At 49.1% G+C, this 17,056-nt stretch overlaps 1 protein-coding gene across 1 annotated transcript; it reads left to right on the top strand.

Annotated features, from left to right (window-relative positions):
* The first annotated feature begins 7,185 nt into the window (after positions 1–7,185).
* Positions 7,186–10,246, top strand: LOC109769894 (probable alpha-glucosidase Os06g0675700). Its single transcript, XM_020328599.2, has 4 exons — positions 7,186–7,379; positions 7,473–7,757; positions 7,847–8,232; positions 8,320–10,246. Exons 1-4 carry the CDS (start codon positions 7,186–7,188, stop codon positions 10,053–10,055), a joined length of 2,601 nt encoding a protein of 866 aa, XP_020184188.1. The 3' UTR covers positions 10,056–10,246.
* Positions 10,247–17,056: the final 6,810 nt, after the last annotated feature.

Raw genomic sequence — 17,056 nt, 5'->3', positions numbered from 1 at the left:
TTACACATGGTCGGTTTCAAGGAAGGGATAGACATGCCGATTCTTCTCATCTTGACTTGGAGGACATACCAGGGCACCAACGATTTCCTGTCCGGATACGGAGTCGTCTCATAGTTCGGCCTTCTAGCAGTTGCGGTGCGGCCCACCTGTCCGGCCCATAAGAGATGGGCCGGCAACCTGAGGACCCCCTAGTCCAGGACTCCCTCACCGAGCACCTCACCCGCGCACGCCACCCTTCATGCGTCGCCCGAGAGCGGACGCCTTCGCATCGACTCGGCACCTCCGCATATGTCCAAGTATTGCGGATCCACATATGTCCGAGTATTAATCCTCCGACCTAAGTGAAGCTCCCAAAATTACTATAATTTTTGTAATTATATTAATGAGTAAACGGTTAATATTAAAAAAATATCTACTATATCACCAAGCTCCCTTGGGAGTAAAGGCCTATCTCAGTTGAGGACATTTGTTTTGTATTGGATTTTTAATTTTGACTTTGTCAACAATTTTGCTCTCTTAACCAAGTGAGGTGTTCAATTTTATATTTTGTTCATGATTTTGACTGGTCAATGATTTGTCAAATCAACCGGCAGCAACCAGCTTAAAAAATATGTCAGTCTCGCGCATGCTCTCATCACTTGACAAAAAAATGCCAACATGTAGCACTGTAGCACCACTATGATTTTGGATTGAGTTTCACATTTTTTAGTTTGTTAGTAATTTCTCAAGGAACTCTCACATTGAAGTAAGGTGTTCAATTTTGAACTTGATTCATTATTTTGACTATTCAATGATTTGTCAAATCAAACCACAACAACAAGCTTATAAAAGTACTCCCTCCGTCCAAAAATACCTGTCGGAGAAATGAATGTATATAGATGTATTTTAGTTTTAAATACATTCATTTTTATCCATTTTTACGGCAAGTAATTCTAGACGGAGGGAGTATATCAGTCTCGCACCCTCTCATCACATGACAAAACATTAATGCCATTGAACACCAATAAAATACATGTGCTCATGACTGCAGGAAACTTCCCCGCATATGTGTGGGTTAATTTGCAGATAACAGATTATACCCCAGAAAGAACCATCAAAATACCGCATTATAAAGAAAGAAAACACACTTCATCATCTCCCCTACACTAAACCACTTTTTTGTAATGAAATCCCATACTTGATACCGCAAAGCACGCCCAATCCTTCTAGTATATTATATAGCTAAACTCATACTTGATACAACTATTACAAGCAATTGCATGTTACATCCTTAGCTGACCACGCGTGTTTATTCCAGAGTGTCATCTTGACTATTTGTAGTGAGGTGCATACAACACTGGGACAGTGATGGCTAGACACTTGAATTTGACTAGGTTCAGATTAATGCATCCAGGCCACGTATTGTCACCGTTCTATTTTCAGAGGTCAACACATTAGAGAATGTGAATATGAAAATTGTTACAATTATGGAGAAGGCATAAGTATTCGCATGCGGTAGGGTTTTCGGCCCGTAGAAGGTTTCCATGCCGTTGTTGGGTTCTTGTTACTTTGTTCGATGGTAATGCGACATGGCACTTTGAGTTTATTCCTCATGGTACTTGTCACATGTTTGATGGATATGAGACATGGCACTTTAAAATTATTTCTTGTACGATTTCATTGATTTACAGTGAACATGTTCATTTTTAAGCATCAAATGTGAAATATGTTTTGTACCGTGTTACTGCTGTTATGACTATTGTTATAAGTTTTATTTAACAAAAAAATTAATCTATGTTGAAAATCTTATAAATAAAAAGAAACACCCCCCCCCCACCACTGGGCCTACACAAGCATTACTAGAACTGTCCCGATCAAGCCAGTAGGCAAAAGGGACGGCCTTTCGGCAGCAGGATGGCCTAGCGGCGGCGACCAACAGGGCAATCAGAGGCGGGAGCGATTATATTCAAGTGAGCTTACCAAGGGGGCGGTGGCAAGGGTATTTAAGCCGTTTGTTGCGTCTCTCAACACACGGGGTGGGACTAAAACTCGGCAGCGTGCACCGCGCCAACCTCCCCTCCTCCACCCGCACGCGTTGTTACTGGGTCAGCCCACGCTCCCGACGCGCGCCGTTACTGGGCCGGCCCACGCGCCGCGCACAACGCCCCCATGCGCGCCATTACCGGGCCGACCCACACACTGTTGTAAACTTGTAATACACGGTTACTGGGTTATATGTGTGTGCAACTGTTATTTTGTGAGACGAAATGATATATGTGTGTGCAACTATTATTTTGTGAGATGAAATGATATATGTTGTAATACACAGTTACCGCGCACAACATAGCAGCAATAATAGTTTCACGCGCACATAACCTAGCAATAATAGTTGCACACACATATATCATTTCATCTCACAAAATAGCAGCAATAATAGTTGCACACACTTGTATCATTCTGTCTCACACAAAAGAAATAATAAAACGTTGAAAAAATTGTCTCAAAAGCCTTCAATAAAACATTCTCAGACATATATATTATGTCTAGCATGAGAATCACAAGCGAATTTTAACTCTCTATTTTTTTTTTACGAATGAAGCTGCATCTCTATGCCTGTTTCCTACACCGCAAAATATATACAACTTGTGAGACAACTTTGAAGAGCAAAAGACGATAAAAGCAGACAACTAAATTGTAAAACTTACTTTTCATTCAACTTGCACTTTCTATGACCTGGATTGCGACATAGGCTGCACAAATGACCACTTTTCCTCTCGTCAAAAGATTTTGGCCAGCCATGTTTTGTAACATCTGGATCTTTTTTTTTTGACCGCCGTGCCTTGCTCTGCTTAGGTGCACCCTTCATGGAAACTTTCACATGATCACAGATAACATCGGCACCTCATTCCGGCTCACATGCCTCGTCATGATCATACCTTTTATGACCAACAACTTCATCATTGGGGAACTTTTCTTCAACATTATATTCTGCAGACACTGCATCAACTCATCAAACATGAATAGATGATTTGCCACAACTTGGAAAGCTTCTGCACCTGTTATACTAAGTTGACTATATCGAGCACGCTCATCTGTCCCTGACCAACCCCAGCCAGACATATCACTCTTGTGCTGTGCAGGCAGCCCACCTCTCGCATTTTTTGACATCCGCTTAAGGATGCGGCACTTAGGTATTTCAGATATTTTCAGATGAACCAGTACATATAGAATGTGTTTGCAAGGCAACCCTTTCCGAACCATTCGTCCACAACTGCATCCTATTGTTTCCTCTGAGTTTCCAGGTCGATACTTAACTATAAACTAAAATTTACGGTTATTTTTCCATGTCACGATAAAGGTGTGACAGTCAACTCCCACTAGCGTCTCAAAAATCTCCAACTCTCCAATCTTCTTCAGATCTTCTTGAAAAATATAAAAAGTGGCTTGAGTGAATACACCGGCAACATGCTTCTCAATGTCCTTATATTCAGTGGCTGATGGTGGTACTGACTGGTTGGAACGACAGTCGTCATGCACCTCGTTCTCACGTTGTCGAACTATGCAGTTCTCATAATGCACTACTAAATCAATAATGGTCATAGTTGAGGTGAAGGTGAAGACAAGAATTCACGCTTTCACTCCTCTGATTACTGTGCATACCAAGAAAAAATCAATTTGAAAGATATGATGCTGACCAAAGACTCCTTTTCCCGTACATCATATTCAGCCACTCTTCTATTTTATCGGTCTTCCATTTACCAACAACACCATCTCACCTCAAAGTTAGCAGGAGAGCTGGAGTAGTACAAAAGTGACCTGGACTCATTCAGTGACTTATAATTAAGGTGCTTCTACATATATATTTTCCCCATTCCATGAGCAAAGACGATGAAACACATCTGGAAGGACAATCCCAATAGCTCGGATCATTGCAGCATCTCCATCTGTGATGACTGACTTTGGCATCTTCCGACAATTTGCTTTCATGAATGTCTGGAGGAGCCACACGTACGTACCTTCACTCTCGTCAGACACGATGGCACAACCAAACACAGCGGTGCAACGGTGATTATTTACACCAACAAAGGGGATGAAGGGCATACCATATCTGTTCATCTTGTATGTATTGTCAAACACGGTCACATCTCCATATAACTGATAGTCCCACCGTGACTGTGCATCGCATTAGAACGTGCTCTTTAACCGCCCTTCCTTATCGAGCACGTACTCAAAGAAGTCTGGATCCTTGTACTTTCTACTGCTCATAATGCTGATTGCCGTGTCAGCATCACCGTTTGCAATCAACTTCATTTTCTCTCTGAAGCGTAGGTTGTAGAGGTCTCGCCTCACAAGGCCGCACTTATCGTACGAACCATATCTGCTGATGAAGTTATCAATGATGACGTGCTTTTTGATCCCAGTTGCTTCCAATGCTAAAATCTCAGCTTTCTGGTGAACTCCTACCACTCAAAGTGACCAGAGGAATGCCACCTCATTCGTTCTAGAGAGCATATGGTTGTGATCACCCACGAATGTCGCGACGAACCAAACTCCACGTGCTTTGTCCAACTTCACGACCAACTGTGTGCCACACTCGCAACGAGTCTTAGGTCTTAGCCTGTGGGTGCGGCCCGCCGGGTTTAAGAATTTACTCCGTCGTTTTGCTGGCCCTAGAGCAAAGGTACCGCCTGTACCGTATAGTTCTTGAAAGACCTTTCCCTCGTTTCACCTTCTCTTTTCTAATACTGAATCCACGCTCTCTAGCGTGGTTATTATAGAATGTGGCACACGCCTCCCATTATGATTCAAAGGTCATAGCCATAACCTTCCAATGTGTCTGCAGTCCTTGTTGCTGGATTTTAGCCTGCTCAATATTCATATCATCTGCACCGTCGTGCTCATGGCCATCATCACCACTATGACCATCCAGACCATCCTACAAAATTGCACATAAGCACATGTAAGTTGTCATTATTTACTTCTTATGATTGTGTGACATACAAAATATTTGAATGAACCTAACTTAAGTTATCGGCGAAAGATTCCTGAAAAACATTTTTCTCATTCTGGACATCTATATCTTCCTGTACATAAAAAACAACATACACGCGTAAGTAGCCATATGGTTGTTTGTCAGACGAAATCAATATACACGTCACTTACGTTTCCACTGCAAGCACCATCCTCATTATTTTGAAGTCCTGCTCAGGTAAATTATCGTATGACGACCATGATTCATTGTCGCTGCTATAATCATCTTCATTATTGCGATCCTTATCAGTACGACCGACAGTATCGCCACCATACCACTCACTCGTGTGGAAGAGTGCATTTGTATATCATGTTTCTTCCTCCGTTGAATAACCTCACTACCAATACTGCACAATTTAATATACAAAATTATGCCTCAATTCAAAATCAAACTGCATGTACTAGGGTAATGCCGATGAACAGTTAATAACATCAAAATCGTCCCAAATTATTATTTGCAGCAACTAAATCGTTTTGATGCGAAGTAGATAGTCTACGTGACAAACCTAGAGGGTGGCTGGTCTCGATGTCCGGCAGCAAGGCCGCGAGGTACGTGCACTCGGGCGTGATTGCGGACGGCGGTGACGTGCACGGAGGCTGATTACGACGTGATTGCGGGCGGCGACGATGTGCGTGGAGGCCAGATCATAACGCGATTGCGGACGATGACGACATGCGCGGAGGCCAGATTGAGGATGACGACGACTTCAACGACGTCCACGGAGGCCAGATTGCGGACGACGACGACTTCAACGACGTTCACGAAGGCCAGATCAGGGACGTAGCCGGGGAAATGGTTGACGCGGTCCGGGCGGGATGAGACTCGTCGCGTGCCGAGGGATGGCGACCGCCGTTTTCAACTAGCGGCAGCAGCGGACGTAATGTAGGGCTGGCAAGGGCATCGATCAGCCGGCCGGGGCGATGTTGGATCAGGCCGCCTGATCGCCGGATGGGCTGCTAGGTCGTGGGTTTGCGTCTGTGTATTTTTTATTTATTTTTTGCATGCGCCAGGCGCGTTAGGCGATAGGCGGCCGTATCGGTTCTGCCGTCGGATTGGCTGTACGCGTCTGCCGACGTCGCGTACGGGCATGGGTGCCGTTATGCACCGTATACCCAAAATGCCGAGGACTTTTTCTTCCAGTTTGTCTAATTCACATCTAAATGTTTTTTAAGAATGTCACATCTAAGCTTCCACAAATATATAATGCAGCAGCAAAAAACAAAAAAATTAAAAATAAATAAATAAACCACAAACAGAGTGGACATCTGCTTAGATGTGACATAACTATGTCACGTCTAAATGTGTTCTAGACACACCCTTTTTCTTCTTTCGTAGAGCAAGTCTCGGGAGGAGGAAAAAGACCTTAGGGACTGGCTGATTATATGCTTCTTTACTGAACAATTACGGATAGATTTCTAGCCAATCACGAAGCATTATGGGAAGATTCGAGGAAGCTGTACGTGGGGAGAGGGGTTAGATTTAAGTCACCTGGGATGGATCTCAACCAATCCTCATAATTAGAGAGATTTGAATCGTAATATTTCTGACCTTAAAAACCAGGGTCTACTTCTTTTATCCGATTATAAGATTGAATCAAATCTTCCTCCGATTAGATCTCAACCATAATTAGAGAGATCTGAATTGTAATATTTCTGACCTTAAAAATCAGAGTCTGCTTCTTTTATCTGATTATAAGATTGAATCAAAACTTTCTCCGATTATATCTCAAGCATTATAATTCTAGGTTAGATCTAAATCATTAAAATTAGACCCACCAAATCAATGGCCTTTATTTTCTAATATTCTCTCATTAACATGAGAATTTCAATGTTAGAACTGAACCGTTATAATTCACACGCACCAAATAAATGACCTATATTTTCAGATTTTCTGTGATTAACGTGGGATTTTTTAGGAAGTGCCTAATTAAGGCAGATCATGGCGTGATTGCGGACGGCGATGACGTGCACGGAGGCCAGATCACGGCGGGGTTGTGGACGGCGACCACATGCACGGAGGCCAGATTGCGGACGGCGATAAGTCTTAACCTCCTTTTATAATCTTAGGCACACATTTGAAACTTTCTAAACATTAAAGATGATGACAAGTCTATATAAAGCTACGCATCCAATAGCTGATGGCACTCACTTGTGTTGCACCCATCATATCATCTGATGACGATCATCTCGTCATTTGCTGATCTTTTCACACTCCTCACCATCCTCATCTGCCTCCTCCATCGTTGTGGCGCCAACTATGAAGTCGAGTCGGTCACCGGGTCGGGGAATGTGCTGTCAGCCAAGCTGAAACTTGTAGGCGGGAAGGCCGAGTTCGGGCCTGATGTCAAGCGGCTCAATCTGACTGCAAGGTAAGCGTGTTTGATCTTGAGTTGGGTTTTTTTCTTTCTTTCAAGAGAGGTACAAATCTCTCACTGTTTTAATTTTGACATGACTGATGGTAGCCTAGAGACGGACAACCGGCTCCACGTGCGCATCACCGATGCCGACCGTTCGCGATGGGAGGTCCCCCAGGACGTTATCCCGCGCCCAGTGCCGGCGTCGGAGGACGTCTTGCTACATTCCTCGGGCTTGAGCAATTCTTCCTTGCCCGGCAACAGTACTATGTCCAGCACGTCTTCAGACCTGACCTTCACCATCCACACCGCCCCGTTCCGCTTCACCGTCTCCCGCCGCTCCACCGGCCACGTCCTCTTCGACACCTGCGCCGCCCTCATCTTCAAGAACCGGTACGTAATACATGATACAAGACACACGGCATAGCTAGTTGATCCGTAAGTAGCCTATAAGTGGTGATGGGCATGGAACTATAATGCAGGTACCTGGAGGTGACGTCCGCGCTGCCAAACAGGGGGGCATCTTTGTACGGACTGGGCGAGCAGACAAAACGGAGATTTCGGCTCCAACAGAACGACACGTTCACGATCTGGAATGAGGACGTGGGGAGGGCCGACATACTGGACATCAACCTCTACAGCTCACACCCATTCTACATGGATGTGCGCCCCGGCGGCACTGCGCACGGCGTTCTGCTCCTCAACACCAACGGGATGGACATAAAGTACGGCGGGTCCTACATCACCTACAAGGTGATCGGCGGCGTGTTCGACTTCTACTTCTTCGCCGGCCCCTCCCCGCTCACCGTCGTCGACCAGTACACCCAGCTCATCGGTCGCCCTGCCCCCATGCCGTACTGGTCATTCGGTGCGTGTACTCAACCGTCTTGCTAGTTCCGTGCATGCTTATATCAATCTGTTGTACTCGCCTGATACGCTATTTCTTGCAATGCAGGGTTCCACCAGTCCAGGTATGGCTACAAGAATGTGGCTGACCTGGAGGGCGTGGTCGCGGGCTACACCAAGGCCAAGATTCCATTAGAGTCGATTTGGTCGGACATCGACTACATGGACGGCGGCCAGGATTTCACGCTGGATCCGATCAACTTCCCGGCCAATCTGCTCCGGCCGTTTGTGGACCGGCTGCACAATAACAGCCAGAAATACGTGGTCATCATAGACCCGGCGATCAAAAAAGAAGCAGCGCCTCCGCAAAATGAGTCGGTGGGTCTGTTCCTCCAGCGAAATGGCACCAACTATGTCGGCCGGGTGTGGCCAGGCGAGGCCTATTACCCGGACTTCATGAGCCCACACGCTGCTGAGTACTGGGCGCGCAAGATCTCGGAGTTCCGTCGAACCATCCCCGCCGACGGGCTGTGGTGCGACATGAACGAGCCCTCCAACTTCAAGGACTGGGAGCCGCTCAACGAGTACGATGACTCTCCCTACCGCATCAACAACACTGGCATTCACCGTAACCTTAATAACAAGACCGTGCCGGTCTCCGCGGTGCACTTCAATGGTGTGTCGGAGTACGATGCGCACAACCTCTACGGCCTCCTCGAGTCGCGGGCCACGCATGATGCTCTTCTCAAGGACACGGCGCGCCGCCCCTTCGTGCTCAGTCGCGCCACGTTCGTCAGCTCGGGGCGCTACACCGCTCACTGGACCGGCGACAATGACGGACGGTGGGAACAGCTTGCGCAGTCCATCAACACCATCCTCAACTTTGGACTCTTCGGCATCCCCATGATGGGCGCCGACATCTGCGGCTTCACCGGCAACACAACCGAGGAGCTCTGCAGCCGCTGGATACAGCTTGGTGCATTCTACCCGTTTGCCAGGGCGCATGCAGAGAAGACAACTGCCCGGCGAGAGCTCTACGTGTGGGAGTCGACGGCACAGTCGGCGAGGAAGGCGTTGGGGATGCGGTACCGGCTGCTCCCCTACATCTACACGCTCATGTATGAGGCGCACACAACGGGGTCACCCATAGCGCGCCCGCTCTTCTTCTCCTATCCTCAGGATGCCGACACCTACGGCGTGGACAAGCAGTTCCTGCTAGGCCATGGCGTGCTTGTCTCTCCGGTGTTAGAGCCAGGCGCTACCACCGTCGATGCCTATTTCCCGGCCGGCCGGTGGTTTAGTCTTCACGGCCGCTCCCCCGCCATCTCCTTGCAGACCGGCAAGCGAGTGACGCTCCCAGCGCCAGCGGACTCGGCAAACGTGCACTTGGCCGGCGGCAACATACTACCACTGCAGCAGCCAGGCCTTACCACGTCCGCCGCACGCCAAAGCGAGTTCCACCTCCTTGTGGCCCTCGCGGAGAATGGTACTGCCAGCGGGGAGCTGTTCTTGGATGACGGCGAGTCGCCGGAGATGGGAGGGGTGGGAGGCAACTGGACGCTGGTGAGGTTTAGCTGCAACACGGAGGATAGAAAGGGCATCATCACGACCACAGTGAGTTCGCATGTGGTGCAGAACTCGTATGCACCGAGCCGGACTCTGGTCATCAGCAAGGTGGCCTTCATGGGGCTCCCGTCACCACCAAAGGGCTTCACCGTCGATGTGAACGGCGCTGAGCTCAAGGCAGCCGGCACCAAGTCCCGGAGGAATGGAGTGTTCACCGTCAGTGGGCTGTCGCTGGTCATCGGACAGCAGTTCGAGATCAAGGTCGTCACGTCCCATTAATATCGAGACATTTATGCACAGTTCTTCATCTGAATAAAAAAAATGTAAATTGGCAGTATCGCCTACCAGTTCTCATGCATTGTTCTTAATTGGTCATTCAGTACCGTCAGCAGCTTCTGACTCATTTAAGAGAAGTAAATCGTGCTCTCTTTGATGATTTAATCTGAAATTGCTCCTTTGACCATCTTTCTTATACGGAGAGGGACTTTTACGTTGTTTCACTCATACAATAGATTTACTTCCTCAAACAGCTCAATACCCTTTTTTTTACACAGTACAGACGTAGACGTTCATCTATACTCCCTCCGTTCGGTGAAGAATGTACATATAGAAATTTTAGGACAAATTATGGAGTGAAGTAAAAAATGCATTGGAAAGGTGCAATCCACCATCTTTCTCCTCTTTAATTATCCAACCTCCAATGAGCTAAGTGCATGTAAAAATTAAGAAGACCATGTCTAGATTATTATTGGTCTTGATTACTGTGTGATGAGAGAGAATTATTTTTTACCACTTTAAAGTGTATTGGAAAGATAGAAGTACACTTTTTTATGGAAAATTTTTGAAGCCAAACGTACACTTTCACCGGACGGAGGGAGTACGCACATACAGTCACCCTATGAACGCACACACATACACACCTTCGTAGTCAATGAAAACGTCTCCTTCCAAAAGTCAAGTCCTAGTGAACGCACATTGCCGAAAGTCCTGAAATAAATCCAGAAAATAATGCGGACACCAGGACTTGAAACCTGATGGGCTAAGGATATAACTGTCCTCCTAACCATCCAACCACGGGTTGGTTCACAAACTGGTCAATACGTTGATTTGTTTTGTTTCACAAAAATCAACATCGTGGCAGGTTGATTTGCTTCCTCAAAAATCAAGTGCTTGCTTATTCGTTGTCGATGTGATCTGGTATTTACAAGCCAAAGTACAACAGAGTTGTAGATCCAGGGAGAGTGTTTGGCCTCATGTATATATGTTAGAGCATCTCTAGCAGACCCCGCAAAAGTGGTCAAACCCGCAAAAAATTTGCGTTTTACAGTTTTGGGCGAAAAAAGTATCCAGAACAGAAACCGTAAAAGTAGTCTAACACGTAAAAATTTTAAGGGCCACCGCAAATGCACATCCGAAACCTTTATCTTTGAAGGTTGGAAGGCCGAATATAGGGGGCCCCGTATACCGGTCAAACCTCGTCGGAGCAAACACGCCGCCGCGGAGTTTGCCGGAATCCACCCTAAACTCTCCGGAATTCATCACCGCACATCGGAAAAGGCCGCTAGACGCCGCAATCGATCGCTGCCGGTTCGAATTGGACGAGCTCGACATCGTCGTGGCCTCCCATGACCTCAGCCTGGCCGCCGGAATCCTCCCGACGCGGCAGACAAAGGGGCACAACTCGGCTGACAATAGAGCAAGGCGCGGACGACGGAGGCGACAGGGCGTGGCCGGCAAGCTATGCGCGGACGACGGAGGCGACGGGGCGTGGCCGGCGAGGCTGGGCGCGGCCGGCGCGGTGATGGGGCACGGCCAGCAGGGGCGGGGCACGGCCGACGGGCGACGGGGCATGGCCTGCGGGCGACGGGGCGCGGCCGACGGGGTTGGGCGTGGCCGGCGCAGCCGGCTGGAGGAAGGGGCGGCAGCGGCCGGACTGGAGGCCGGCCGCGAATATACTTTTTTACGGATCCGTTTGGGGGGTCTGCATCTGTGTCAGCCTGAGCCAGCCTGCAAAAGCGGTTTTGCACGAACTGCAAACGCGTTTTCCGAGCCGGTGGGATACGGGGTCTGCTAGAGTTGCTCTTAGCTTTGACCTCCTAATAATACAAGTTGCTATTCTTCTAACATCAACACGGTATCATGAGCCTAGGTTAGAGATCTTTTTAGGTGCCACAACTCGACCTCCCGATCCGCTATGCTGCTCCTCTTCCGCTGCTGCCTTCCCTAATCAGCCGCTCCTCTTCCCGATCGAGCCATCCATGTGAATAGCGATGAGCTGAAGGAAGCCCGCACCAAGTCCCCGGACGAATGGAGTGTTCAGCGTCAGTGGGCTTTCGCTGGTCATCAGAAAACAGTTCGAGATCAAGGTCGTCATGTCCCATTAACATCGAGACCAAATGTGCATATTTCTTTACCTGAATAAAAAACTGAATATTGGTAGCATCGTCTCCAGTTGTAACTTCTATCATGCATTGTTCTTAATCGGGCAGCTTCTACTCATTTTAGAGAAGCAAATCATGTTTTTTTTATCTGAAATTGGCCCTTGAGAATCTTGCTGTTGGATAGGGATTTGTAAGCTCTTTCACTCACTAGGCCATTTTTGAACGTGCATGAGCATATATCAAGGTACGTACACCGTACAATAGATCGGATTGGGCCCAGAAGATCGATCTCCATTTCATAGTCGACGAAACAGGTCAATGCCTTGATTTGTTTTGTTTCACAAAAATCGACGTCGTTGCAGTCTGATTTGCTTCCTCAAAAATCAGGTTCTTGCTTATGGGTTGTCGTTGTGGTCTGGTATTTACAAGCCAAGGTACAACAGAGTTGCAGTTCCAAGGAGCGAGAAAACTGCAACAGGTGGCATTTGAGTTTTGCTATCTTAGTCATGGATGGGGACCACTTTAGTAGGAAAAAAAATTAGTAAGGAGCGTTGCTTGCTAGTCTTTATCTTTATCTTTACCTATTAATAAAACACGTACCGTTCACCGTCGTTGCTAATTTTACACAAAAGTCCCTGTGTTTTGGCTAATTTAATCCGCAATCTTCGGTGAGTGAAGAAAAAAATGGTTCGATATTATCTTTCATCAACCCTCTGTGCACGTTTGGCTTCAGATCGAGCGGCGGGCTCCCGATCCGGTCGGGACATGATGCAGGGCGACGACGGAAGAGCTCCGTGAGGTGGGGAACGTCGGGGAAGTGGCGGATGTCGGGGCGAGCCAGATCAGGGGTCAGGATCCAGCGCAGCGGCGCAAAGGCCGGCGGCGGCGATGCTCCATGTCCATGCAGGCTCGGTCTCCTGGGAAGAAGAGACGAGGGAGAGAGAAGGTGAGATGTAGACAAGAGAAGGCGTGTTGGGATGGCGCGGCTTCCTGCTGCTGGTCCGGCAGCGGCTCCGGTCGACAGATCCGGGTTTGATGTCCGGATTCCTCTCATTCCCGCTAGATGATGGGGTTGCCCAGCCGCCACTCTCCCTGCCAAAAACATAGAATTGAGCACCTGCACCCTAGCCCGCTTATCCTGTACGTCCATATACATCAGGATATGTGCCAGCTGTTTCCGTAAGATTTTCAGTTAATAGTTATATCGCTCGTGTTATTAGTATGCTCAATTCTACCTTAGGCTATGGTCCGCCTACTTTATCTCTGGGAGCATGCTGGGCGGCGCGAGAGGGGGATTCATCTGAGGCCGAGCATGGAGAGAACCAAAATCTGAGCGGGAGGCGGGAGTTGCTGGTACAAGAGGAGGCACGGAATCAGCTGCATGTCCGGGCCAAGGGTACGGCACGAGTTTCGCCGCCTCGAAAATCCAGCACCGGGGCACAGCGCGCCCCGCCGCCGGCCATTGTATGGATTCAGCATAGGTAAATATGTGATTTCAGCTATGCGAACAGGCTATTTGGATGTCGGGATGTAGTTTGGCATTGGGCGCACATTAGAAGGGTGATTAGCCCTGGATCTATTTGTTCCGCAGGCCAGACTAGCATCCTGGATAAGCAATCAGATCATTCCAGCAAGCCATCTCTACTAACTGTATAGTGTTGATGAGCACTAATAAAATTAGCACGACCACGAACATGCCATATCCGAACACTACCGTGGTATTAAAATAATCTCCCTTACTGTGGAACGAATAGCGTAGATAACAGGGTTATTGACAAACTTACTGAACGCTTGTAATTTTTCATGCCGATTCATACGAGTAATCAAATACTGTAGAAATGGTGTCTTGTGTCGACGAATGATTACCTTTTCTTCCATCCAGGCACAGCTATAATGTTTTCACAATCCTTGATCGGCAGGTACATCAGGATTACAATCTGGGCCGTATGCACGTGTATTCGTGCCCCTCATTGGGGCTGGAGGCGTTTTTAATCACCTGTGCGCACTGAACAATTGAGAACATATTTAGGAGGACATGCATGAGCTTAATATTGGATTAGACATCCAATTGATTTGGATCCAAAACACCCAAAATAGAAAAATCTTACTTGGAGTATGTCGTCTCGTCCGGGACATGTGCAATATCCGGGATGCTTGACCGCCGCGTTAGATCTGTTAGATGTGTAGTCCCTTTTCGGTATATCCCCGTTGTATAAGGGGTTTTCTGCACTTTGACACATATATATATGTAATGGCCTTTGGCTCTCAGTAAAGTTAAGTTGCTCATTCCTAACATGGTATCAGATGCTTAGGTTCCTCTCCCTCTCCCGCACGATGCAACTCCGTGCGTGCTCCACCATCGTCGCCGCCGCTGCTAGCCTCCGTCCCTAGCCTCCGGCCATCCTGCTGCCCGCTTCCTTTCCAACTGCGCTTGAGCTGGTCCGGCTACTGCCCGTGACTGCCTCGTTCCCGGGCTGCCTCGTCCCAGCCCCGTTCGGCCGCCGCATCCCCAGCCTTGTCCGGCCGCAGCCGCTGCCGGGTCAGCCGCCGCCGCCCGGTCCACTGCCGCCCCCGCCCGGCGTCCCCCAGCCGCTGCCGGATCTGCCGCCGCCGTCCGGTCCGCTGCCGCCCCTGCCCGGTGCCCCTTCAGCCGCCGCCCGGTCCGGCCGCGGCCCCGTCCTCCTTGGTGCGGCCCGGCCCCGGCTCTCCTCCGACTCCCTCCGCGCCCTGCCTCCCTGGCTGCGGGAGGGATTCTCTCGATCTCGTTCGCTCTCTGGTTCGAGCGGTTCCCTCGATCCAGATCGAGCTGAGGATTCGTTGACCAAAAAAGAGAGCAGAAAGGAGACGTTCCCATGTCGTCTTCGGGCTATGTCGCTGTCCCTCGGTGCTCGGTGATCTTCGATGGCACCAACTATGCTGAATTTGTGGGCTTCATGCGCATTCATATGCGTGGCCTTCTTCTGTGGGGTGTTCTTTCTGACGAGGTCCCCTGTCCGCCATGCCCGGTTGCGCCAGTGGCCCCAATCCCACCAGTGCTGCCGGTCCTTGCTGCTGATGCTTCTCAGGCTGACCGGGATGCTGCCAAGGCCCTGGATGATGCCGCGGTTGATGCTTATGATCAGCAGGTGTCCGCTTATTCCGATGCTCTCTCTGTGTACCGGGATGATCTGTCAGCTTACACTCAGTGGTGCAATGATGATGCTCGAGCTACTGCTGTTCTCACTGCGAGTGTCCTCCCTCAGTTTGCTTCGGAGTTCATGGGACTTGGCACAGTTGCAGCGATGTGGTCTTCTCTCTGTCAGCGCTATCAGCCCTCTGGTGATGCTCTCTATCTATCTGTGGTGCGTCAGGAGCACACACTCCAGCAAGGTGACTCCTCTGTTGATGAGTTCTATTCACAGTGCTCTGCCATCTGGCATCAGCTTGACTCTCTTCGGACAGTTGTGTGTGGCACCTGTCGTTGCTGTCAGACTACTCGGTCTGATCTGGAGTTTCAGCGGGTCCATGAGTTCTTATCTCGTCTCCGCTCTGAGTTCGAGCCCAGATGTGCTCATTTGCTTGCTTGTGGTCGTGTTCCAATCTCGGAGGTGCTTGCCGAGCTTCGTGCTGAGGAGACCCGCCTTCGCTCTGCTGGTTTGCTGGTGGTCCCGTCTGTGTTGGCTGCTCGGGCTCCTGTGTCGTATGCTCGGCTCACCGCTCCACCGCTCCTCCCCACACCTTTAGGGGGTGGGTCGCCCTGCCTATACTGAGAGGGGCCGGTCGCGCCGTGACACCTTCTGTGGCTACTCCTCTCAGCCAGGTCAACCAGAGTCTGATTGCCGTGAGAAGAAGCGAGACCAGCGGCGCTCCTCTTCCAGTGGGACTCCTCGATCTTCCTCGACTCCGTCACTCACTGACCAGGACATTGTGAGGCTCAAACGCCTCTTGGCTTCCTTAGGCTCTTCGTCGACTGGTTCAGCTGCTGCTGTGACTGCATCCACTTCTCCACCACCGCAGGCATCTACACAGTCAGGTACATCTCGTGGGTTTTGGATTCTGGAGCCTCCTTCCATATGTCTTCTGATTCTTCTGTGTTGTCTTCTCTCCGACCTGTTGATTCGCCTGTTAATGTTCTTACCGTCGATGGCACACCTCTTCCTGTTGCTAGTCGTGGTCTTCTTTCCACTCCATCTTTTTCTGTTCCTAGTGTTTCACATGTTCCTCGCCTTACCATGAATCTGTTTTCCGCTGCCCAACTTACTGATTCTGGTTGTCGTGTCATTCTTGATACCGACTCTTGCTCCATTCAGGATCGTCGCACCAAGGTTTTGGTTGGTGCTGGCCCCCGGCGCCGTGAGTCAGAGGGCCTTTGGGAGGTTGACTGGCTTCGTGTTCCTTCTGCTGCCACCACTCCTGCCAGTTCCCATGCTCTTGCCGCCTCTTCGTCTCAGTGGCATCATCGCCTTGGTCACCTCTGTGGCTCTCGCTTGTCTTCTTTAGTTCGTCAGGGCCTCTTAGGGTCTGTATCTGGAGATGTTTCTTTGCATTGTAATGGTTGCAGACTTGGCAAACATACCCAGTTGCCTTACCCTACCAGTGAGTCGGTATCTCAGCGTCCTTTTGACTTAGTTCATTTTGATGTTTGGGGTCCTGCTCCCTTTGATTCGAAAGGTGGTCATCGCTACTATATCTTGTTTATTGATGATTTCTCTCGCTACACTTGGCTCTACTTCATGAAATCTCGTAGCGAGGTTCTCTCTATATACAAACGTTTTGCTGCCATGGTTCACACCCAGTTTTCCACGCCCATTCGTACTTTTCGTGCTGACTCCTCTAGTGAGTTTATCTCCTAGCTATTGCGTGGTTTTCTTGCGGAACAGGGTACTCTTGCCCAGTTCTCGTGTCCTGGTGCTCATGCTC

The sequence above is a fragment of the Aegilops tauschii genome, chromosome 2 (assembly GCF_002575655.3).
Source record: "Aegilops tauschii subsp. strangulata cultivar AL8/78 chromosome 2, Aet v6.0, whole genome shotgun sequence".
Taxonomy (NCBI): Eukaryota; Viridiplantae; Streptophyta; class Magnoliopsida; order Poales; family Poaceae; genus Aegilops; species Aegilops tauschii.
The sequence above is the reverse complement of the archived record's forward strand: the minus strand, read 5'-3'. Positions and strand labels throughout refer to the sequence as shown.

Bases quoted from the DNA above. Each gene is read 5' to 3' on its own strand.
- LOC109769894 (XM_020328599.2), top strand. From the start codon at position 7,186: ATGACGATCATCTCGTCATTTGCTGATCTTTTCACACTCCTCACCATC. The intron at 7,380-7,472 runs GTAAGCGTGTTT...GACTGATGGTAG, and splicing joins CGGCTCAATCTGACTGCAAG to CCTAGAGACGGACAACCGGC. The intron at 8,233-8,319 runs GTGCGTGTACTC...CTTGCAATGCAG, and splicing joins CATGCCGTACTGGTCATTCG to GGTTCCACCAGTCCAGGTAT.